A 25,310-nucleotide genomic window follows, 5' to 3' on the forward strand; every position below is an offset into this window, starting at 1 on the left:
AACTTTTGTTGGTTTGTACCTCTTTTTTATTCTTGATTGTTCTATATTGATGTTTTCTTATTATTGTAAAAGTCATTCCCTATTCTGTTTGTCTCCCAGTCCTAGCTGAGACCTCAGGACTGCAATGGAAATAAGTTTAACGACTTTATTGTGATATCCTGATTAACTATTTTATACTGTATGCTTGTTGGTGTATTCATTGTATTTTTTAATTTGTCAAATGAATTCAATCAATTAATGTCAAAATTTGAAAGGCCATAACTGCTGAAACTGGCAGAGATGATGCGTGTTCTTGTTACTGATTGGCCCAAAGTCGCAGCCTCGTAGGGGACGATAGGTTTACTTGTTCCCCTTAAAATATACGCACATTTTATAATTTACTGGGAATGATGGCTCAGAGTTCAGAGGTGGGTGGCGGTTGGGAGGGAAGATTTTTCAAGTGGGACTAGAGTGATGCAAACAATCCCTTTTGAAAAGTGATGTACCATGTTTCAAATCAATATGCGACACACACACACACACACAAATCTGTAAAGAAACAGCCACTCCCTATCCCAAATATTCACATTATGCACTGTCAAAGCTGTAATGAATTTGAATCCAGCATGCCAGTAAAGCTAAACACCACCCAGAAACCAGAGCCAGTGGTTGTGAGGTGTTGGCTGTTTCTCCACAGCTGTGTGCGTGTGCAGAAAGCAGCCTTGTTGTTGTCATCACCTTGAGCTGCATAACCCTCAGCACCAACTCCACCCACAGAGGGGCGACGGGAGGAACAGGAAGTCTAATTCTAGAACACTTCCTGTATGACATTCCTGACCCGGGCCGACTTCCTGCCAGGCTCGGTTACACAATCTATGGCCCACGCCGTCAAGTCTTATCACATGTATGATATGAGGCCAAGTGACAGTTCCTTATATGTCGACGTAGTTGTATAACCACAGGAAGGGATGGAAAGCATTGGAAGACATGACATCAATTTGTTTTGTCCGTTTGAGATATCCAATTAAATTTAGATTATGTGCATATATTTTGTTGTTGAATTATAGATAAAATAGTTCCCAGACAATTGGTAGGCGGCCACCATATCTGTAATCGGTGAATTTTCCTCCTATAAATTCGGTATTGGTCTAAAGAAATCCCAACAGTCAGGATCGATCAAATATATCAGGTTTACTAGAGTGACAGTATGTATGTATATATATATATTTTATTAAGCCATTCTATTTCTCTTATTTATTATTTATTGGAACCTTCAGTGAAGTGCATAGGAGAGTTCACATGAATAACATTCAGAACAAAATGACAGACAGATGGAAATATCAGGAAACAGAACAGGTAGAACTACATACGCCGCAGCAGCATGACGATTATCCCTTCTTTTCCATGAGCAATATTCTCATCCAATATATTATACAGTTAGGTTTATAAAAATGTGCAATAACATAAAGCCTATGCTTTGAATCCATTGGGTAGACGATTCCTGTAGAAAACAGGCATTCAACTGTATGTTCTGTCAAATGTTTAGAAATAACGGTGTGACGAACAAAATCTTGCACTAAATTCCTCCCTGGACACCTATGATACAACCGACACCAAACTGAGCCAGTACATCTGACTCCCATTCCAACACTAACACCTTCATTCTACACTGTTTTGTACTGTAGTGTGTCCTGGCACTTCAAATACATTCTTATACTACTGATTCATAGTTAACGATCTTCCTGTCCTTCAATATTTATTAGTAGTGTATCTATATACATTTATTTACCATTCCAGTTCAAAATACAAAATAGTATAGATATGTATATTATCCTAATACTGTAGCCACAAGAGAAAGCTCCATCTCAGAGTTACTGAGTGACCGATTCATATCGCCCAGAAAATGCGAAAGCAACTGATTGCCAAAAACAAATATAAAATAAAATCAGATTCCTGTAAAATCGCATAAACTAACAATATCCAAAAGTACATAAAAATAAATACCTTTTAAGTTATGATTGGATTATCAGAGAACAAATAATAATGCGATAATCAATCAAATAGGTATCGCCCCAAAATAAATCAAAATCAAATACATGAAGCTCTGAATTAGCTACACTGGTAACTGGGCAGTGCCATTTCAGCAGAAAAACAAAAGCTGAGGAATCAAACAAGTGTTAGCTGGATCTAACGAGCTATTTAACTGGCTGTATGAAAGCGGGTAGGAACTAGCTTAGTGATATGGTTACAGTATGCTTTCCCTCATGTTGCCACTGCTGGAGGCGTCAGACTGCTGTGTTTCTGTGTGGGCCGGCAGTGTTCGGCTCCATGTGTGAAAGTCCAAAAGCACCTGGTTGAGCTTCTCCATCCAGTCCAGGCGCTCTTGCTTGGTGTCGGCTGAGAACCAGCACCTGAGCAACAGAGACACAATTAAAACTCTAAAACATTGAGCATGTTTCACATTTTCCTTGTGGCGATCAGAAAATACACTTAGTAGTTTGTGCATTACAGTGACTCACTTGGCTAAGGCATCCTGGCTGTCGCCCTGCTGCTCTGTCTGGACGTTGCTGACCAGCTCAAAGGTGAAGGGTCGAGCACAGGAGTCCCTCTTGACGGGCTTGACGCTCTGCCTGGGACAGTCGGACAGAAAGACGCTGCCCTCTGCTGCCTGGGAGGGCAAAATAAAAGACAAGGAAAAAGGAAGGAGTGGAGGAGGTGTGAGCATCTCTGCATTTTGCATCCACATTCTGCATCCCCTGCCCATCATGGCCTCTCACCGCCACGAAAAAGCCAAGATCTTATATTAAGCCTGTCGAAAAGTAGTGACCACTGTTGAGATATTGAGATGATGCTGATCTAGCCGTACCTTGGATTCCCTGTCGTTGGGGTGGTTCCAGTAGTACATACGATATCCTTCCAGGACAAAGAATCGTCGATGCCACACCCCAAATCCACTCATCACCGCAAACATGGTCTGGGGACAGAATGATGGGGGGAGAGAGACGGGTGGATTAATGCAACAGAAACTAAAGTAGATTCTGATATATGATACAAGGAAAGGCATAGATTGTGTCTGGTATTACCACACTCTGTGGAGTTGAGCAAAGACAGAGGATACATGCACTTCCATTGGAGTGTAAATGCATTTATTCTTCTATTTAATGTAGTCTTTGCAGACGAAAGAAAGAAAGAAAGAAATTTAGGGGATAATTGTGGTAATTTTCAATTTGGGCCTTATTTTCCTAGTTTTTGCCATCATGGTGAGTGATCGTCAAAAGGTTGTTTGGTCCTCTGGGTGTTTATTGGAATATTGGACAGCAGCAGTGCTCCTACAGCTCTTAATCATCGCATTGCAGGATTTTTATTTATTTAAGCAGGACATGTTTGCAGTGTAGAAAGTGTTTGGGAGAAAAGCAGATGTGACTGACCAGAAAGCCTTGGTGGTGGACACTGGAGTGGCTCTTGCTGTCCAGGTGTAGGTAGATGTTGCCCTCTAGAGGAGACAGGAATGGCACCTGCAGTCAGAGGAGGCAAAGAGCAGGGTCACACACTGCTACATTTAGTGAAGCAGGCAACAGAAAAGAGGATTTTTTTTTTCATTCAAAAATGCTACTCATCTATTGATCTATTGAGGAAGAAGACTACCTGAAATTCAATCACTACAAAAACAAACCATTCCAGCATCAGAAGCTAGTAACTTTCACACACTTCATAATGTGCATTTAGCAGTGTGTGTCACTTTGTTCTAATAGTACATATCACATTCTGGATTTGGAACTCATTAGTTTGGAGGTGAAATGACTCTACTGTTCAAATAACTGCAGTTGATTATAGAACATCTACAGCCAGCAGCATAAAGTCGTCATGACTTCTGAGATAACAAGACAATGGAAAGAATGAACTAATGAGGTGAAACCCATTCACACCAAGCACACACACACTCTCCACTCTGGGGCGGATGGATGTTGCCAAGAGTCAGAAGAAGTTAGTGGCTCCATAGGAGCAGAGGGATGTGGTGAGAGGTGACAGGCTGACAGTGTTGTGAAAGAGTGAAAACCTTTGACTGAAACTCATCTCCCAGGAGCCTCCTGACTTTGCCTTCAAGTTTCATCTGAGTGGGGAGAGCAAGACACAGACGGGGAGGGACAGACAGACAGACAGACATGTTACATCACCCGTGACCCCACCCATATGCAGAAAGTTACAACATTGTGAGAAAAGGAGTTAAAGGGATGTGTAGTAGGGCTGTCACTTTTCGAATTTAACTTCGAATGTGGGGGAGGAGGGCATGTTCGAATGTATAATTGACCTGTTAGATTTTTTTTTTTTTTATTAACCAAAATTAACCAACTGCTGCTTGCTGGTAATGTTAATCCCATGTCAGAAAAAGTCTCCAGATTTGTCGCGTTAGTCTCTTCAGAGAAAGATTGTCTCCAGGGTCTGAAAAGTTGTCTCGAGTTGGATGCAGTAAAAACAAAATAATAATAAATAAAATAAAATAAATTAACCAAAAAACTTTGAATATATTCGAACATTTTGAGGGGATAATTTTGGGAAAAAGTGACAGCCCTAATGTGTAGCATGCTTCCCTGGTGGTACTACACACCCAGTGTTGTAGTTACGGTAGTTAGTTTTTTTTATTTCCGTGTCATGCCATTTCCGGCCCATCCCACATGGGATTACAAGACACTATCACACCAAAAAATATATATAAACATAACATAAATTGTTATTGTAAGTTATAAATCGTAAGTTATAATTGTAATAATTGTAAGTTATAAATCAATTGAAATCAAGAAAGTAGTGCGTGCAGGTGCTCAGTCCTTAGGTGGTTCAAAACAGACAAAGGGAGGATGTCAAAGCCTTATAGTTATCACCAATGGATAGCTTCCCTAGGCACAAGTCCAGTAGTTGAAACCAAATACTGATAGCAAAAAAAAGAAGAAGCAGACACTTTGTAGCCATACAAACTGTTGAACCCTCATTATCAATGCTAACATAGTTATTTTATTATGGGTTGAGGTTCAAGCCCCGAAGGGGCTGAAACCCTTTTGTTTTTCTACTGGTTTATTATTCATTATTCCTTTTCTGCCTCGATGCAAATTCCCGTGAGGTGGTACATCGCAGAAGACATGACATTTGGCCCAATAGCAGTTTCAATGTTACTAGATGGTCGAGAAAATATTTTTCGAATCGGCCTGAAGGTGGCGCTATAATTAAAGATTTCACGTTAAAGGCCATAACTTCCAGCCGTTTGTCCGATTTTCAAGCAAGTTTTTTCCACATGTTCAGGTGAACCTGCTCTATAAATTTGCCCCAAGTCTGAGGTCCACATGCCCCGCATGTCTACAATTGTACACAACACCAACCATAGACATCAGAGGTACTAAAAAAAGGCCTGAGAGACTATAGCATTTTCATTAGGTCCTTGATGAATTACCATGTCTGAAATGCCTGTGGTGTGGTAGTAACTTTTATGTTACTCCTCCTTTGAGTTGTCACTCTGTCTGCGTTGGGAGACTGATTTCTCCACTTCACTGATGTTGCTTGTGGAAGCATTTGGCTAGCTAGTAGATTAATTTCAAGTTCTATTGTTTTCTGATGACTCGTGTCATTTTACAAAATCAGATTGTTTAATTTAAATTTGCATATTGATTATTGGATGTCTTCATTGTACGCTTGCCAAAAAGTCAGTGTTATTCCTTAAATGCATACGAGGATGCCGAGAGCGTGTGATCATCAGCAGCCAGGTAAGAGCGCAGTGCCAAACTACCTTATCCAGAGGGAACTTGCTCTGTCCCAGTGAGGCCAGGGTGATCTTATGGGAGCCCACCAGACAGAAGTTGCTGGAGCGACGGGGGTTTAGAGCGGGCAGGGTAGCAGCTGGAGGACGAGAAAAGACAGAATGACAGCTCATCACAAACCAGATGTGTGTAGGATCAGTGTTTTCCATTATTCAGTCATTCATTCATTACACAAATTACGTATATCAAATTAAAATAGGCTATCTACATAGCTAATGAACTGGAAAACTAACAGGGAAAACTCCTCATCCTAAAGCACATCTTGACCGGAAGAAAAAACAACTTACATGTCATTGTGTTGTTTGATCTCTGCTGAAAACAAAAGACAAGATTTAGACAATACATCCTTGAGAGATGCGAGATGCATCCACACAAACAACTATTTATCTAGGCATGAAACGGGATACTCACTTTGATAGTATTCAGAAGCTTTCTTGGAGTGACCTAAATGTGTAAAGACAACCCAAATCAATGACTGCACCTCGTAAATCCATACCTGCTCACTATTTGTCAGGAAATCACTCATTTACCCGTGACTTGGTGGTGGTGCGTTCCACACTGCAGCTGTTGCCTGAAGTGTGGGACTAGATATCAGGAAAAACAGAGGTACCATTACAAATCCACACATCACCTCCAATCCATGTGTGCTGTGTGTTTTGACTGCAGCTCTAGCAGAAGGACGAAATAACTACCGGTAAACTACGGTACAATCAATTAAAAAAAAACATGTGAAATGTTCTCACCAGGCTGTAGACCTCCACATCAATCTCAAAGTTGGAGCGAATATCCTTCCTGAAATATTAGGGATATCAGAAAAACAATGTAATCCTATATTCTATAAATTCACATTGCTATGCGAAATTATCTCTGTAACGAACATGCTTATGACTATAGTGAAAACCTCGTATTTCAAACGAGTTAAGGTTTTAGGAATTGCGAAAGTTTGCTGATTTGAAGCTCATGAAAAGAAGCAAATTATTAAAATAGACATGACAACAACAGCATTGATGTCATATGAGGAGAATTGCACGTCCACAAGCTGCAGCTGAAGACAATCTGCTTACAGAGTGATGGAGGTGGAGAAGGAGATGGTGTCTCCGTTCTGGGCGTCAGCAGCCGTGGCCAGCGGGGTGGCGACGATGTTGCAAGGCCCGTAGCGGATTAGGACGAAGAAGTAATGACTGGGGCGACCTTTGGGGGGAGGGGGGGGGTTAGAAATAAAAAGAAGTGGAGAGATGGACATAAACAATCAACCATATTTGTGTTCAATGTGTCTGATAATAATGAAATGCTAAAAATTCAACTTAAAGGGACAGCTCACCCTAAAATCCAAACTACATATTTTTCCTCTCACCAGTAGTGCTATTTATCCATCTATATCGTTTTGGGATAGTTGCCTGAGTGTTGGAGATATCGGCCGCAGAGATGTCTGCTTTCTCTCCAATACAATGGAAGTGGATGGCACTCGGCTTGTGGTGCTCGAAGCAGCAAAATAATACATTTGAAAAACTCAACTGCATTGTCTCTTTCCAGAAATCATGACCCGGTTAGTCAAGATAATGCACAGACTTTGTTGTGAGCAGTTTCATGTAGGAACTATTTTCTTTTGCAGTCTCACAAAGGAACTAGCTAGCAGCTAGCGGGTGTAGTTCGGTCAAAAGAAAATAGTTCCTCCATGAAACTGCTCATAACAAGGTCTGTGGATTATCTGTGGAGCATCTTGAGAAACAGTTACACTGAGGAAAGCCACAGGCTGAAACGCATCTGTTATACTGCTGCTGTGTGGATTAAAATCCTTTTGAAACTTGACCTGTGAGTGCTCCCAGTTCTATTGGACTTTTCATGGTATGTTGAACCGGCACCCAAAGTATTTATTAGCCTACTGATTTGAGCCCACTAATTCTTGGACACCAGTAAAAGACACAGAAGTAGAGACATTTCCATATTGTAGTACCTGTCCAGTTGCGTGAGGAGCAGACAAACTCCACCTTGAGGGGAAGCTGGACTTTGCTGATGCTGACAGTCCCTCTGCAGGGCTGCTGGGAAATGTAGTCCGCATCTCTTCTTGCTGCCTCCTCAGACTCTGAAATTCTCTCCTCCCTCAGTCTGGCCACCTCTGCCAGCAGGGCAGAGCGCTTCTCACCTGACACACAGAGACCAAACCCAAGGATTATTAAAGGGAACACAGAAAAGGAAGAAATAGTGTGAGCCTGATTTAAATCCATGGACTGGTTGACCTACAGGAGACGAGCAGGAGCTTCTCAGCTTCAGCCTCCTCCAGAGAGCCGCGGCCATGCTCCTCATCAGTGCAGCAGCTCAGAGCCTGCAGGCTCTGGGTGATCACCGTCTGCAGCTTCCCCGCTTCTTCATTTAGAGCCTACACAACCACAAGGTAAAACCCGACGTCAGGCAAAACACCACCGCCCGGACCTTTATTCTGACTAATTATAGGGAGTCTATTTTCTTATCAATTAGAATACTGAAAAACCGGAGTTTTCGAAATAATGAATGCTCACTCAATTGAAGTGCAGTTTCTAGTTGCAGTTTGAATTGACTGAATTAGCAGTGTATTGGCCTGGCCAGGCGCAGAGGCCATTGCAGTGGAGGTGAGGTGACATGGTTAGATTTTCTCCTGAACACTAATTTATCAACTGAAATCAGATTGAAACTAGCCTTCTTTAATTATTGAGCACTACCACAGACACAAACACAGGCCTGACATGGTAATTTTTAGGGCAAGGCCACTTTGGCCTTTGATAAATCCACGGCACTGGCCTTTTGGCCTTGGCACAAATCCTGTCCTGCAAACGTGCTAACTCAACAACAGTATTGCACAACAGTATTTCAGTGAGTTCTCAGACATACTAGAGACCATTGTATCTGCAGTTTTGGGATCAGTGATGACCCAGCTCTCAAGTACTCTGAATCAGCTGTTTTTTAATGTTAACCTATTTTGCATGAGCCATTTTTGAGAGCTCAATAAGCCATTTTATCAGTGCAAAAAACATGTTATATGGCATATTTTCTACTTTATTATTATTATAATTGATCATATTTAGTCTTTATTTGAGGCTTATTATGTAACATTTTATTAAATGAATAAATAAACAATATTATATTACTTGTCTCAGTCTAGTCCTGGTTGCACCTTAAGGAAACTGTTGCCAATGTTACACACCATGATTTTGTCCTTGATGTTGATCGAGGCTTGAGGGCGGAACTTCTCTTGGCCTCCCCTCTGAATCCGAGGAGTAACACTTTGAATTGGGGGAAGTTTATTCTGTCTTTGTGTGCGGTAAGCATCAATACTGTTGGTCAGAAACAGAACATCAAAATAGAGAAAGGTGAGCGTATAAATAAAGTACAGTCATAGTCAAATTCAAAGTATGCTGAACAGTAGAAACACAAATTGAGGGTTTATTATTGTCTGTAAAGCTCCCAATCATCATAGTGTCTTGCATGCTCAGGTTGACTGGCCTGCCTTTGAATGACATTGCCGCCCCAGAATCATCCCGAAAAATAATTTCAACCATCTTGAAGTCAGTGTAAACAATCCAAGATTCTAAATGTTATTATTTTCCTTTGTTATTGTCATCTATAGTGGTTATTTTCATAAAAACACCAATGATTGTATCTTTTTTAAATGTGCTTTATTGAATAAAAAAAAAATAAAAAATCAATTTGTAACTTGAGTTACTGACAAAGTAACTGGTATAATATTACTAAAACCCTATAAGTAATAAGTTATATTACTGAGTTACTGCTAAAAGTATGTAATATGTTACTTTTGTAATGAGTTACCCCCCAACACTGGCTGTAACTACCTGTATAGAGGACCATTGCTATGCTGCTGTCACTACCTGTATAGAGGAGCAGAGTCGGCAGGAGGGGTAGTGATCTCTTCTGGACTCAGGAGCAGAGAGGAAGCATTGGACTGCTGGCTGACTGCCAGTTGCTGTGGGTGGGAGGATGGAACATTTAGAGGCCATAGAATCCAGATATAAAACCACAAGTAGACTTAAAACAGTCTTTCTAAAGTGTAAGCAGCACAAAGATTCTCAGATGCAACAATGTGTTTGTGAAGAACTGAAAGACACAATATTCTTTGCACATCCTGAATTCACCAGGTTTTCCTCAAAAGAACAGGGATGCAATGATACCCAAAACTCATGGTACGATAATATCACGATAGACAGTCCACAATGCGATATTTATCACGATATAAAAAAGATTATTTGAAAAATGAAAAAATGTCCTATAAATCTGATCTGACAGCATTGCTGTATTGATATAAAATGTGTTTTTCCTTTTAAAAACAATGAACTGGGGGAACTGCTGCATGTTGCAACACTTGGTGAAGACGTAATGGCAGCAAAACAGAGATACAGAGGTATTCGTGACAGGTCGTTAAGCTTATTGACAGGAGTCTGTCTGTCTGCACCCTCTGCTGCTGTTCAAACAAAAACAATATACCGTAATTTCCGCACTATAAGCCGCACCGGAGTATAAGCCGCAGGAGCAAAATTGCCTGTTTGTTACATATATAAGCCGCACCGGACTATAAGCCGCAGGTGTTTTAATGTTTTTTTTTTTTAATTGTGTTTTAATGTTTAATTACCATATGTAAGGGTTCATGCACAGAGGGGATTGTTGGGAAAGAGATGGCTGTTTGAGGAAGCTCCCATTTATTAACATTTCAACAAAACAACATAACACAACACCACCTGTGTTTTTTTTTACAGTGCACACAGTGTCCGCGGTGTGGTGAAAAGAGGGCAAGAGAGGAAATTAAAACAGAAGTGGATTTATAGTTAGAAAGAGTGCTAAAAAAGAGTTTTTTTTTTTTTTTTTTTTTTTTGAAAAAATCCATAGATAAGCCGCACCGTTATATAAGCCGCAGGGCCAAAAAACGGGGAAAAAGCCGCGGCTTATAGTCCGAAATTTACGGTAATTTGCGACAAAGAGAGCTAGTAGAACGCAGCTATAGCGAAATAACCAGTAATATCTACCCATGTATCTACCATAGATTTCACAGTCCCACCAAGGTATCGAGACATTTTTTTCTATCGCGGTATTGCAGAATTGATGACATTGTCAGATCCCTACAGAAGAATACAAATAATGTTGTACTCTGAACGTATCTAAGTGGAAAAACACATTTGTTTGTAAACGTATATTTATGATCTTACCAGAGGAGTGACCACAGCCTCTACAGACTTGCTGAGAGGAGAGAGGATCCCAATGGGAGGGAAATCACAGCCTTCCTCCTCTTTGGCCTCTTCCTCCTCACTTTTCTCCTTCTCGGACTCGGTGTCCATCTTGTCCTTGTCTACGGAGCAAGTGCCGATGCCACTGTCGCGGTCCTCGGTGTCTTCGTCGCGCCGTCTCTTTTCCTCCATCATTCCAGCATATTCCAGCACCTCCCCAAACATCTGGTCAATCATTTCAGCGGTATTGGCCTCATCATGGGAGCTCAATTCAGCCTCTGTAGAGAGAAGAGGAACATCACAATATGCAGAAAGTCACTCTCTGAAACTAATAAAGACACTAGATTCAACAAACATACTGTAGCTGTCTTGACGTGCCGCGTTTAACGTAAACCCAGTGTGCACCATTTACTCACTTATGTCCCACCTGCCCCAAGGTGTCCTCACCCAGCCACAGTGCTCATGCCTATGTCTTTCTAGTCAAGTCTTCATCTCACCTGACCAGCTAGTCTCTCCCCTGGACTCAATGGAGGTATTCGTCTCAGAGAGGGTTGAGTCATTGATTAGCTCAGGCTCCAGGATGAAGGTGACTTTCTTTAGGCCTCCTCTGCCCTCTACCTGGTGAGCCTCTTCCGTTTGGTTTTCATGTTTCAGCCCATCTGTGTTAACCTGCTCTCCATCCATGACATCTTGCTCCATTTTTACTGTCTCCTGACGGTCTTCTGATGCCTGGACCTCGGTCAGGGTCTGCTCTTCATCATGTCTATTAGTGTCTGCTGGGTGGGCCTGAGCCTCTGCCACAGCCTGTGCCATCTCTACAGCACTTCTCTGGAGCTCAATATCCCTCGTCTGTGTTTCGCTCATAACCTGACCTGCATCTGCATTATGAGACTGTTCCCTGTCTAACTCCAGACCCATGTCTTCTTCTTTTATATAGACAGTCTCGTAGACAGTCTGGCTTTCCTTGGACTGCTGATCCTCGTCTGTGGTGCATCCATCTATGTCTTTCTGGCCTTTTTCTACTGCAGGGAGATGAATGTCTCCTGTGTGCACTTTATCTCCTTTAAGGAGCTCTCTGTCTCCGTGGTCTCTGTTAAAGTTAGGCTGTATAGATTGCCCCATTGCCTCTTGGTTTTCGACTGAGTCAACTAAGAAGCTGATTTCTGACTCAACGTATTCCTCTTTCGATGTAATGTCTTCCTTATGTAATGTAATGTCTTCCTTAAGTTCCTGGCTTTCAGGAGATCCAGCAACCTCAGCATGGACATTAAGCATAGGACATTCCCTATCCTGGACCTCAGACTGTTCACCGTGATCTGCAACATTGCTTCCTTTCTCTTCTTCAACTGTGGATGACTCCCACTGGCCTTGCTCCTCTTCAGCGCACCTATCGTCTTGTTCTTCAACTATGGTAGGCTGTGCCTCATCCAACACCTTGTTAGGGTATCTCCACACCCTCATCTCCTCATCTGTTGACGGCTCAATCTCCTCTTCAGCATATGAAGAACCATCAACCTCTTCATCCACTGAAAGCAGTTCTTCTGACCCTGTCATTACTTTGGAAATCTCTCGAGTCTCCTTCATGCTGGACTCATCACTAAGAGATGACTCGAACAAGCGTTGAGCCTCAGCAAGAGGCACCTCCGATACACTCTGATCCTCCTCTTTTCCAACAGAAGCCTCCTGCTTTCTTTCTGCACTCTCTCCTTCAGCTTCCACCTCCTCCCAGTCCATGGGCGGCTGCCCTTCATTAGAGCCTTGTCGCTGTACAGAAGCAGCATGAAGGGCTGTGAAGTCACAAGGTGTATTTTCACCTGTTGAAAAGTCAGTCACACATCTCAACACCAGGAAACTGAGCTCCAGACTCAACAGCAGGTAACTGAGTTTTGTTATCTGTCAATTTTAACACACCAGGAGGTCTCAAAAGGGATTACAATCCACAATATAGGATTCTGAGAAGAAGTTCTCTGGTAGTTTGGTATGGTAAAAATGGTAAAGGAAATGGCTAATTAGTGGCCAAAATGAGTGAACACAGGTTCAGCACCATGGAGAGCTCCATCCGTTGAGCGTAGTTGGAATCAGCCAGGGAAGTGGACTATGAAAACTCTCTGCTGAGAGAGGCTGCATGTCTACTCTGAGCAAAGCCGGGCTAAATGGCCAGTGATTGTGTGCTCCAACAGGTATCAGAATCACATACACTCCACAGGTATTTTTACTCCGTGACCAGTTTTAGGGAAAGTTACTTCTGAGAAAGTTATTTTACCCTAAATAACTAGTTAAGTTACCATGCCTTTAAAATGTGTATTCTGCTGATGTCATCATCACTAGAACAACTTGGATGTATTTATAAAACACGGGTGGCACGAAAAGCCAGACAAATTGTGTGTGACCCTGTACATCCCCTTTTTAATGAGTTCACAAAACTGCCCTCGGGACGACGCTATAGAGTTCCTGCAGCAACCAAGAACATCTATAAAAAATCTTTCATACCAAACGCAATAAATCTGCTAAATTCATAAACGTCAGACTCATCCACATCAGAACCATGTCCGTTATCGCTGTCTGTAATGTGCTGTTGTCTTGTTCTATGTTGTATTATGTACCCTATCATTTCCTGTACTGTGTCTGTGTACTGTACTTCTCATGTGTGCAAGCAAACCTGTGAAGCCAAAGACAAATTTCCACATTGTGGACAACAATAAATTGAATTAAATTGAATAGTCTTATTGTATCGATAGAAATCCTCATTAAGTAACAATCTACTGTTATAGAAAATATCAATGTAGCTTTCAGTTACCTGGCTCCACAGTTAACTCGTCAGATTGCAAAGGGAAGTGTTAACTGATCTGGTCTGGTCTCAAAATAAACAGCAGGTAACGCTCACAAGAGCTTTCAATTCAAATGTGCAGGTAAACATTAGTATCATGCTACATGATGTTAAAGCAGACTATACAGCAGGATGGTGGGGTGAGGTTGAGGCTTACCACTCGCTTTCAGAATGAACACAAACAATAAAGTGCAGAATTACCGTACTTTGAACTGATGGGGAAAAAAGGGTATGGACATAGCTTTCACTATCAAACCTAATTTATAGGCCTACGGTACTTTAATTTGCACTAAACACTTAACCTTTGAAAGAAAAATAAAAGTAGGAAAATGTAAGTTTGAGCATAAAGTAAGAAAGCGACCGATAAAATGCTAAACTAACGCGTTAAGTAACTCGTTGCCACAAAAACGTACTCTGATTACTCTGCGTTAACTTACTATGTAACACGTTACCCCAACACTGTCCGTGACTTAACAATTCTAGGTGGTCCGGACCTGGCTTAACTTATACAGTCTGGGGAAAGTGTCCCTTAGCATCTGTCTCTGAACACTGGTTTCAATGATTTACAGTAAGGGGATTAAAATACTGTTCTAATGCAGTGTAAAAGTGACTTGTGCTATGCAGTCAAAATGTATTACCTGTCACATTCTCCTGCAGTTTCTCTGCACCAGATGTGGAAGCTTCAATGAAACTGCCATCTACCTGCTGGAAGCAACACTATTAGCACCAGGACTGAAAAATAGGTTGGAAAGAACTAGGACTGAAAAACAGACACAAATGTAACAGACATGTAACAGTATGTGACAACTGACAACACATGCATTTGCAACACTCTCCTCTGTGAAGTGACCCATCACCCAGCCAGTGACAATGTGTGGCACACTGGCACCGCTAGTGACCCCACTTTGACACACCAAACAAGACATTCACGGTTCATCATTACACAGAAAAGATAAACCTTAGTCTTCAGTGACAAACCCACTGACCCAAAATCACAACACAGACTTATGACTAATGTAAATGGTAAATGGACTGCATTTATATAGCGCTATTATCCAAAGCGCTTTACAATGTGCCTACATTCACCCAATGTGTAATGTACACCAGATGCGTTCCGGTTCCGTGTGGATCCGGTCAAACTGCCGGAACAGACTCTCGCCCATGTTAATAGATACAGGGCGATACAGACAAATTACGCACCTGACCGGTTCTATTTTTGTCAGATCCCGCATACATCTGACAGATGACACGAGTGTGGGTCTGTTCACAGCCGTACCGGAGCCACTCTGTTCCAGAGCTGGTGGACATTAGCCCTTACACTAAATAGGTGCACAACTTAAGAAGTGACCTTGCTCCTCTAAAAGGAAAACTGGGGCCATGACGTAAATCTGTCATCCAACTAGATCTTCTGCCAATTCCTACTCCCGCTGAAAGCAATATTGCCCATGTCCAGTGGCACCACCAAGTGTTGACTGTGTGTAACAGCACAAAGTGACCAGAGCGTGTCGAGCTATCTGGCAGGAGACTCACATCCCAGGGCTGTAAGGGAGGCCAGATCCTCCTAGATCGAGGAGCAACCCAGGAGGAGGAGAGCCAAGGGCCAGGAGGGGGCCTCGCCTGCTAATCACACAGGCTGATGTATCAATCAGTCTATCGCAGCAACTTACTCAATTCTTCTTTTTCTCATTTTGATTTCAATCTCACCACAAAATGTGGGGAACAATTTTTATCTTCTTATGATGACCCACATTTAGATACAAAACAAAATAATACATGTTTTGTATAATATATTCTTCCATCGTACTCTCACGTACAATTTTAGCCACATTTGTAATTGTAAATGTAACAAAAACTAAAATTACTTGGATACATCAACTGGCTTATAGTGAATAAAATGGCTTCCTGAATGTCCCAAATATTCGACACCAACACACGCTTTATACAAAGATTTGACAGCAAGCATGGCATTTATGGGAGGTCTTGGTGGCCAATGCCATACAGACAAATGTTGCTACACCACTTATTGGACAAATGATTTTCCATGCCATTCATTTATCATTTCTTTACAGATAAAAAACTCAAGTGAGTGTGAAAACAACACTGATGGAAACACATCTCATTTGTATATTTTTACTGTGATAATGTAGTCATGAGGGAGAAAAGGCCATGCCTGTCATGTGCGAAAGGCGAGCCAACTAAATGAATAAAATAATTTCGTTTCACATAGGTCTGGTATTCTATCACTACAGTCACTTATTGTTGTATCAGTATTAATACATATTCAAAACTGTAAAGGTTTTTAACGAAGCAGTGGGCTAGGTCTGTCACTTTTTCCCAAAATAAAGTTTGAACGAACTTCGAATTGCCCGCAAAATGTTCGAATACATTCAAAGTTTTTTTTTTTTTTTTTTGCAGGCCAGGCCACCGGGCATCGGCCCGACGTGCCCAAATATGCAGTCCGCGCCTGCCGGTTACATCGTATAAATATATATAAAATATAATGTAAAATATTTTAAGAATATTTAAAAAAAAATCCTCAGCTGTCCTCATGATCCAGTCAGTCAGCTCCTCTCTGCTGCTGTGTTAGCTTGGACGCTCACAGTCACAACACTGCCTCACAAACTTGGCTGCATCCAACTCGACACAACTTTTCAGACCCTGGAGACAATCTTTCTCAGAAGAGACTAACGCAACAAATCTGGAGACTTTTTCTGACATGGGATTAACATTACCAGCAAGCAGCAGTTGGTTAATTAAAAATAAATAAACAAATTACATTTGAACATGCCCCTCCTCCCCCACATTCGAAGTTAAATTCGAATTTCGAATAAAAAGTGACAGCCCTACAGTGGGCATCCTGGTCTAGACTCTATCCTGTATTAAAAGCAAGGAAAATCAAGCAAACCGATTTCTAAACTATTTAAAACCAAGTACATCAAGAATTAACTGACAGTCATGGCACATACACATTTGAATGTTGTTGTTTTTTTTTATCAAGTTTTTAGGGATGTTTTCTCCCATTTTATGCCCAATTGTACTTGGCCAATTCCCCTGCTGTCCTGGACATTGCTCCACCCCCTCGGCAGATCTGGGGAGAGTTGTAGACTCAGCACATGCTTCCTCCGATACATGTGCAGTCACTTCTTTTCACCTGACAGAGAGGCGTTTCACCAGCAGGACATAACGTGTGGGAGGATCACGCTATTCCCCAACTGGCCAGAGGAGGCACTAGTGCAGCGACCAGGACACATACCCCTTAATCTGGCTTCCCACCCGCTGACATGGCCAATTGTAGGTCTCGTGTTGGTAGGCAGGGAATCTACCACTGCACTACCTGGATGAGCACATTTGAATGTTTGACAAGCAAAACCGGTAAGATGACAAAGTAACAAACCTCAGCCAATGACGGGTCAGAGTTGCTCCTCTTCAGCCAGGCATTCTCCCTGATTGGTTGGGCGTGCAACTGCCGCAACTCCAGCTCCCGTTCCTGATTGGTGGAAACATACAAGACATCAGACAGAAACTCAGCGGGAATCTTGAGAACGGAATGACTTCAACATTTGAGTATGAGCAGCATGTCTGAAGAAACACAACACACCATAGAGGAATGTGAGAAGCCCAAAACAGGGTTCGTACTGCTTTTTGAACAGTAAAAATCAAGCCCTTTCAAGCACTTTCAGAGCAATGAGAGCAGATGGTTGGCCTCATGACGTGGAGCGGAGCGGAGCTGAACAGAAAAATGTGTCAGTGAATCCAGCTCCAGTCCTCTCCGTCCGCGGTCCGCTCTGTCTCGTCTGAGATGCCAGGAATGACAATAAATATGACAACAGGATCATCTCATTTCAGGTATGAAACGATTTTTGGTTTACATTAGTGATTGCGTTGATGAAACACCAGTTTATGTTGAAAATGAAGCACTTTTCGAAGAGTATATTAAAATTCAAGCATATTTCTAACATTGAAAACATGGTGAAAATCCAAAATTTCAAGACTTTGTACAAACCCTGACAAAAGATTAATCTAAGTCACCCGACTAGTGCGCCCATCGCACATCCTCTCCAGAGTCTCCACCCTTTGTACACGGCTTTCTAGTCACAGATAATATATTGGTGCACCTGTAATATCAAGCCACAGATCTGCTCTCTGGTGAGTTGACCAACCAACCTGGCGGATGCGGGCAGCTTGCTTGGAGCTGGGCGTCTCACTGGCCTGGAGTTTCTCCTGGACGCCCGACACAAAGTTGGAGAGGGTGCGTGGAGAGTTGGGAGGACCCGGTGTGGGGGCGGGGCTAGCCAGAAAGATGGGGACTTTGAAGCGCGCCACTCGCTGATCAAACTCTCCCTCTCCTGCAAGAACAAAGATGGAGTAGTCTCTCAGATATCAAGCTGCTATCACGCTAAAATGGGTTATCGTGTATGAGACAATATTACCACTAGCAAAAAATCTATGTGAGTCTAATCATGAGAGAGAGAGAGAGAGAGAGAGAGAGAGAGAGAGAGAGAGAGAGAAAGAGAGAGAGAGAGAGAGAGAGAGAGAGAGAGACCATCCATCCATCCTCACTGAGAAGATGCTCTCTGAAGGCCCTGTCCTGGATGATGGCTGATGGGCTGTCTGTCCCAGGATCTGACAGGCACCTCTGGACCGGATCAGCTCCTCCTGAAATAACACGCCTCTGCTGTCACACACAGTCTCAGTCAACAGACAGCTATTTGTGGCACTCAGTCTCACCGGCTCAACACATTCCTCAACACCTTGACAATGGATCTTATGTTACATGTACTGTATGTAATCCAACACAAATAACTTTAGGAAAAAAACAAACCTAAACATATGCATATATAAATAAAATGCCAGTGTTTTCTCTGTAAGTTGGTGCAGCTGTGGTGCTTGGGGGCAATTCTAGTTTTATCCCACATCTGGCATGTATCGTCGCCATACTTCACCTCTGCTCTGTTCTGTAGGCTACTAGCCTTAGCCTACCACTTAAAAAAATAAGAAAAAAAATTCATTCTTTCAATAAAAGCATTACTTCTAAAACATTTGGACGACATTATGTTAGTTGTATGATATAACAGCATCAGGTTTAAGCTGCTACACCATTCGACATCCTCAGCCAACGCCATCCTTGTGTCCAGTCAAGAAACATCCAGTGTTTCGACCCCTTACTCGGTACACTCAAGATTGGGGGTCCACAGTGATGATCCGTGTCGGTGGTGCGTCTCCAGCTAACGCCTAGCTGGTGCTAGCTGGCTGGTGCTAGCTGATTTGCATTAATCTGCTGTTGCCTGCTCCTCCCCAGTGTTAACCAGTGATGCATCAGGGAGTTACAGTAGGTCATCACTCAGCTCTGTGGTTTTAGACCTACAGTAGACTGTAGATGATCATATGATCCCACACACACTGTCTACACTTGCATCATACTTGATTGCAACATGGTCAAGGAACCTTCATCAGGAATGAATGAGTCATTTTTTCTTATCTACCTTTTTGTTCTAGGCCTAGGGCAGTGGTATGCAACCTTGCCTTACTCAGGGGCCACATTGACAAAAAGAAATCTGTGCATGATAGTTAGTCCAGTTAATCCAAAAAAGTCCCTTTCCTCCCTTTATCTGACGTTTTATTTGTATTTATTTATTTTAAGTAGGACTTAAAAGAGCCACAACTACCCATAAAGTGGTACCTAGCGTTAGCAGAAACAGGTAAATTGTTTACCCGTTTAAATAAAGGCTAAAAAATAAAAATAAAAATAAAAACCTGAGCCTGCTTCAGTAGTAAAGCCCTTCTTACCCTCTCGCCTCTGGGTGAGCTGCTGGACCCGGGACCTGATGGAGGGGAGAGCCGGTGTGTCAGGCTTCATCTGCAGCTCCACCGAGCGGCCAGAGGTGGATGGTTGAGGACTACGGTTCTCCTGATCGGCTCTCTCAATGCGCCGCCGCTTTTGCCCCTCATTCCTCTCTGAGATATAAGATGGAAAGACGTACAGTGACAAGACAGGAGTCACAACTGTGAATAATCCAGATGACTGTTGAGTATGTGTATAGATACACTGAATTCATGCACAAAAGTGTATGTGCTCTCTCGCTAACACACACACACACCTGGGGTCGAGGGCAGATTCTCTTCTGAATCCGACAGAGGAGCTCTCTGTCTTTTCAAGTTACCATCGCCATCTCCAGGTTCCATATTGAGCTATGAACAGAGAAACATAAGTGTATGTATTTTAGGTGTTCAGCTGTCACTGTTATCCAGAACTGTGGAATATGCTCAAGTTCACCAATTACCAAAGATACATACAAACAACCACTCATAAGTATCAAAGCCATCTGCATGTGTCATGATAATGGCTATTTATTTATAATACAGAGTATTTAGTAAAAAATCAAAAGCCATACAGAAAAAACAACAGTTGACAACTGACACACCTAAAACTGTGTGCTATGAAAAACAGTTTGTGAATGTGAGCCAGCCTCCAGTCAGCCACAGTGCACACTCCCAGTTGAGCAACATTTCTTCTACCTAATAATTTCAAAACAGGTAACGCGAGAAGAAACGCCAACACGGGCAGGCAGACACAAAACCACTCAAAATCACTATTTTACGATCAAAAGGGTGACTGTCACCTAGCTAAGGGTCTAGCTAGCGTTAGTTACATTGCCATGCCAATAATAACTCTGTGGATAAACGGTATCCCGTCTGTCATTTGACAAGTTAGTTAGCTAGCTACGTCAGTGTCATTTGCGTTAGCTCATTTCGTGCTAGCTAAAGTTATGTTAGCTAGTTAGCTGTTACCGATAGCAGCGATGTGCTAACGTTAGAGCAAGTTCGCAAAACTCACGTCGTCGGGTCTTACCTGAGAAGAAGTATTTGTAACGCTGCCTATAACGTTAGCTGCTGGGGAGCCACAAAACACAACCTTGTTGTTTGGTTTGTGAAGCCTCCTCTTCTTCAGCTTTCAAACTTTGAATTTCAGCGGGTCTTATGGTCTCTCCTCTCTTCTGACGTGAGGTGGCGGGTGGCGCGCGCAGCAGTCCCGTAAATACTCGTGGCCACTGGTCTCGAATCAGATTTGACTCCCACAGCCGCTTGTTGAGAACATGGTTGAGAACTCTGTAATCTGACCGTAGAAAGCAGGCGTAGTGGGTTAGTTTTACCGTAGTACAAAGAGTAAACGCGCAAATAGAGTTAGAAAGAGAAGAGAAGATAGAAAGATATATCTTCTCTTGGCAACAATAATCTGGGTTCTGCCTGGGCTGGGATGGTCTAAAAACTATATTGGGTCGAAAAACAAACACAAAGGTGGTTACTGTTGATGGTTTTAAATCGGATAAAAAGCTGGCACAGGAGTAATGAGTTTTACCTAAGGTTTGACCATTGGGTTTGACACCCTTGATTTGAGTGACATTACTGGAAAAACAAACTATCATGCTCTGGATCCACCCCCTTTGTCAGTAAACCAGCAGAGGGTGCCAAAAAGTCAGTCCACAGCGATATATATGTACTATCAATGGTCCACAGTAATCCCAGTCGCCAAAAACGGTCACCCAGGTTTTAAATGACTATAGGCCAGTTGCTCTGACTTCCCTAGTCATTAAGTCCTTTTTGAACAGCAAACAGGGCTAGGTGTGGGCAGGGGTAGAAGATGCTGTGGGCAGCCAAATCATTCTTTAAAATTATTACTATCTATGAAAATGCATTTCTCCATTGTTGAATGGTACAGTTATTTCATTTGTAATAAATTATTTCCTATTGCAGACAGCCCTTCACTTTTAGTTTCCGATTTATGTGTGGTGCTGATGAACAGCTCCTTTTATAATTAACTAGCAAAGTACCCGGCCCGGGTTAAATAGGCACAAAGCAATACAACTGCGTCTTTTGCTTGGCGGGAAATGAGAAATGATGGTGGTGGTCCAGATGGTTTTCAGGAGTATAGAACCTGCCTATGAATGCACATTTTCAGCCCAATCCAACCTGGGGTGTGGGAGTGAGGTGGTTTCCAGGACTTCCAGGCGGTCCCAGGACTTTACAACCTGCCCATGACCTACCCCAGATCATAACGCACCGCTGTGCAAATTTCCCGCTCAATCCAACCCGGTGTGTGGGCATGAGGTGGTTTCCAGGATTTTCCAGGACCTTCCAGGCAGCTCCAGGACTTGATGATGTGTGACACGTCATCAAGTCCTGGTCAAGACCTTCCCCAGATCATAACCACCGCCATGCAAAATTTCAGGCCAATTGGAGCTGGGCTGTGGGCGTGAGGTGTTTTCCAGGACTTTCCAGGTGGTTCCAGGACTTGATGACGTGCCCATGACCTTCCCCATGCAAAATTTCAGCCCAATCCGACCTGCGGTGTGAGCGTACATAAAAGACACACAGACAGACATATACACACAACTTCAACTTTATTATGTAGATATAAAAAGTGCTCTGAGAACGCATTATTTGGCCTCCGTATAATGTTTATGGCCGGATGTGGGCCACAGACATTTTCTTAATTTTCAGGTAGGCCATGAGTCGAGAACGTTGGGAACCGCTGCAGGTAGGCTATGCCAGTGGTTCTCAAATGGGGGTCCGCGGACCCCCAGGGGTCCGTGGCACTTTGCCAGGGGGTCCGCGAAAAGTTTTCAAGTTAAAAAAAAAAAAAAAATTATAAAATGCTACATGTTACTTATTCCTTCTCAAACTACTTCCTACATGGTGCTAGTCTATCAAAATATCTTGGCTGTCATTGATTGTGTTGCATAGTGGTTTTCTGTACTGTTGACAAATTGTGATATTGTAAGTCGCTTTGGATAAAACAAAAGTGTCTGCTAAATGACGTAATGTAAATGTAATGTAAAAAAAAATATATATATATATTTTTTTTTTGCAAAATCTTCATAGTTCAACGAAAATAGTTTATGCTTTAAATCTAAAATGGTTCATGGATTACATTCTAATAACAAACCTATCAAATTAAAAGTCAAGCACGTTACCGTGGAAACAATTAAGCTTAGCCCAAAATCACAAATCAGAATGAGGGGGTCCCCGGTATATTTTCTATCTTGTAAGGGGTCCTTGGCTGAAAAACATTTGAGAACCTCTGGGCTATGCGGTATGCAGGGTGCAGATTGGTAGCCTAGGTAAACCCAGCCCCCACGTGACCTGCTCTCTCAGTTCCCAGTCACTAGCTACTGAGAACAGGTCTGAGAGCAGGTCACTGGGGGCTGGGTTTACCCAGGCTAGCAGATTGGTTCACCTGTGGCACACACACAGTAAAGAAATGCAATACTGAGAGATTGCATGATGTCAATATTTGATATCAAATTCAACAAAAGTGTCGATTCACTTGAATGTTAATTCCAATTCACAATAAAACATTCCATTCATGGTCGTATAACATTTAGATAAATTATGAAATGAGCACATTTCACTCTAAATATGAATCAGTTTTTACCTGATCCAAATACAAGCAAGTTCAGTCTGTGGGCCCCAATTAATTATTATTATTTTTTATTTTATTAGGCCTACATTTGAATATTCAGATATTTGATTTGATGTAGAACCATAGAGATCTGTTAGGAGCAGCACAGTCTCTAGCAGGGCTTTTAGACTCCGCCTTGTTGTGTTATTCATAGTGTTAAGCAGACTTATCAACCAAGAAATGTTTGAAGCTGATCAAATATTTGATATTGCCAGATAGCATACATCTCTGGTTGTAAAACTTTTGACCCAAGGGGCAGAGACAAGTGAACAGTGTAGGGGGGGGGGGGGGATTTGGGGGCAACTTTTGCCCCATTGTCTAAAAAAATGGGGACATTTACAAAAGTACTGAAAATACTTACATTTATAATGAGGTCCTTAAAAGTGGTTGGATTTAGCCTACCAGAATCTCTGAGTTTCAGTCTCGTGCACTCTGTCATCTCAAAATTCACCTATGATACCATTGTTATATGTCATCAGTAGTGCTGGGCAAAGTTTGATACACTTTCTTCCTTAGTGCTGGGCCAAGCTTGATGCACTTTCTTCCTATACTACAGTATCACTGTCCACGTAGGCTACAAGTACACACTATACAGCGACTTTCTGATTGCTGAGCTGTCATTGGCTGTTGTGTACATAGGCGTTCTTTTCTTTTTTTATATATTTTATTTTCAATTTTTTGCAGAACAAAAAACAAACAAGACAAACAAGCTCAGACACAGGAAAACAAAAACAAACAAAAAAAAAACACATCTTTGACAATTAGTATTGTAACATGGTGCTACCAGCCCTATATGTGCCCATGTGCTTATAGAATATGCATTGAGTCCTATGAAAGGGGTCCATGGAAAACCATCCAGGTAAGCAGTCTATCACCCGTAACCTCAGTCACTAGTCATTCTTAACTTCGTCAAAGTAAGCCAAGAAGGGGTCCCAGATATTTGAGAACCTTCTGAGCGAGTTGGCTCTCAGGAACCTCAGCCTCTCCATCTGTATAACAGAGATCATGTCCATCAGCCACACCTGAAAAGAAGGCGAAGAGGAGGACTTCCATTCCTTTAAAATCAGTCTTTTAGCAACAGTTGTCCCCAGTGTCAGAGATTGCTGCACAGATGTAGGGAAGTTCAGAGAGGACTCCGAGCAGCCAAAGATGGCGAGTTCTGCCTTTGGCTGCAGGGTTACTTTGTAGGCCTTAAGTCAAATATTTTGGCCCAGAATGCCGTTAGTGAAGGGCAGAACCAAAAGGCATGAGATAGTGTGCCCTCTGACACCTGACACCTGTCACACAGTGGAGAGACAGAAGGGAAGATCTTGTGTAATTTATACTTTGAGTAATGAAGACGGTGAGCAACTTTAAATTGGATCAGCTGGTGCCTGCTATTAACTGAGCAGAGTTGCACCACAGACAGACTCCTTTCCCATATAACATCAGATAAATCAATACCAAGTCCCCCCTGCCACGCTTCTCTAATCCTCTCAGTAGAGGCTGTGTTGCGGTTGTCAAACAGACATACAAATCTAGAGATAAGGTGCTTGGAGTGAGTAGGGCTCAGCAATACTTCGAAGAAAACATGCTCATTTGGGAGTGCTTCAAAAGCACGAAGTTTAGAACGAACGTAATCTCTGGTTTGCAGGTATCTAAGCCAGTTTGTGCCGGGCAACTCAAACTTCCTCTTCAGTAGATCAAAAGATGCAAAATGACCATCTATGTAGTATGTATAGGTCTCTGATGGAGACCAGCCCTTTCTCACTCCAGGCATGGTAGTTTTTGTCTGACCATGGAGGCAAAAAAGAGTGATTGAAACAAATCAGTGTATGGACAGAAACATCTGGTACATTCAAGACATTCCTAACTTGGTTTAGAATTCTGACAGAATTTCTTGTAACAAAACTTAAATGTTGCAAAGTCCCAGGCCTCTCTAACTTAGAAAATAACATGGCTGGTAGACAAGAGCTGACAATAGAGTTGGCCTCCATCTTCAGCCATAGGGGTGCCCAGGGAGTGAGATTGCCAGGAGTCCCTTGCCGCCAAAA

At 42.3% G+C, this 25,310-nt stretch overlaps 1 protein-coding gene across 1 annotated transcript; it reads right to left on the reverse strand.

The window, feature by feature from the left end:
* Positions 1-1,291: 1,291 nt before the first annotated feature.
* Positions 1,292-20,000, reverse strand: LOC310792498 (anillin-like; the record flags this gene model as incomplete). Its single annotated transcript, XM_083654175.1, has 22 exons — positions 1,292-2,390; positions 2,499-2,647; positions 2,846-2,953; positions 3,408-3,494; positions 4,037-4,090; positions 5,753-5,862; positions 6,071-6,092; positions 6,195-6,227; positions 6,314-6,367; positions 6,527-6,575; positions 6,848-6,974; positions 7,738-7,926; positions 8,025-8,160; positions 8,962-9,091; positions 9,644-9,738; positions 10,973-11,268; positions 14,456-14,522; positions 17,212-17,304; positions 17,982-18,163; positions 18,378-18,473; positions 19,605-19,772; positions 19,916-20,000. 22 exons carry the CDS (start codon positions 19,998-20,000, stop codon positions 2,225-2,227), a joined length of 2,496 nt encoding a protein of 831 aa, XP_083510301.1. The 3' UTR covers positions 1,292-2,224.
* Between the last annotated feature and the right edge of the window lie 5,310 nt (positions 20,001-25,310).

The sequence above is a fragment of the Poromitra crassiceps genome, assembly GCF_964638095.1.
Source record: "Poromitra crassiceps genome assembly, chromosome: 18".
NCBI lineage: Eukaryota > Metazoa > Chordata > Actinopteri > Beryciformes > Melamphaidae > Poromitra > Poromitra crassiceps.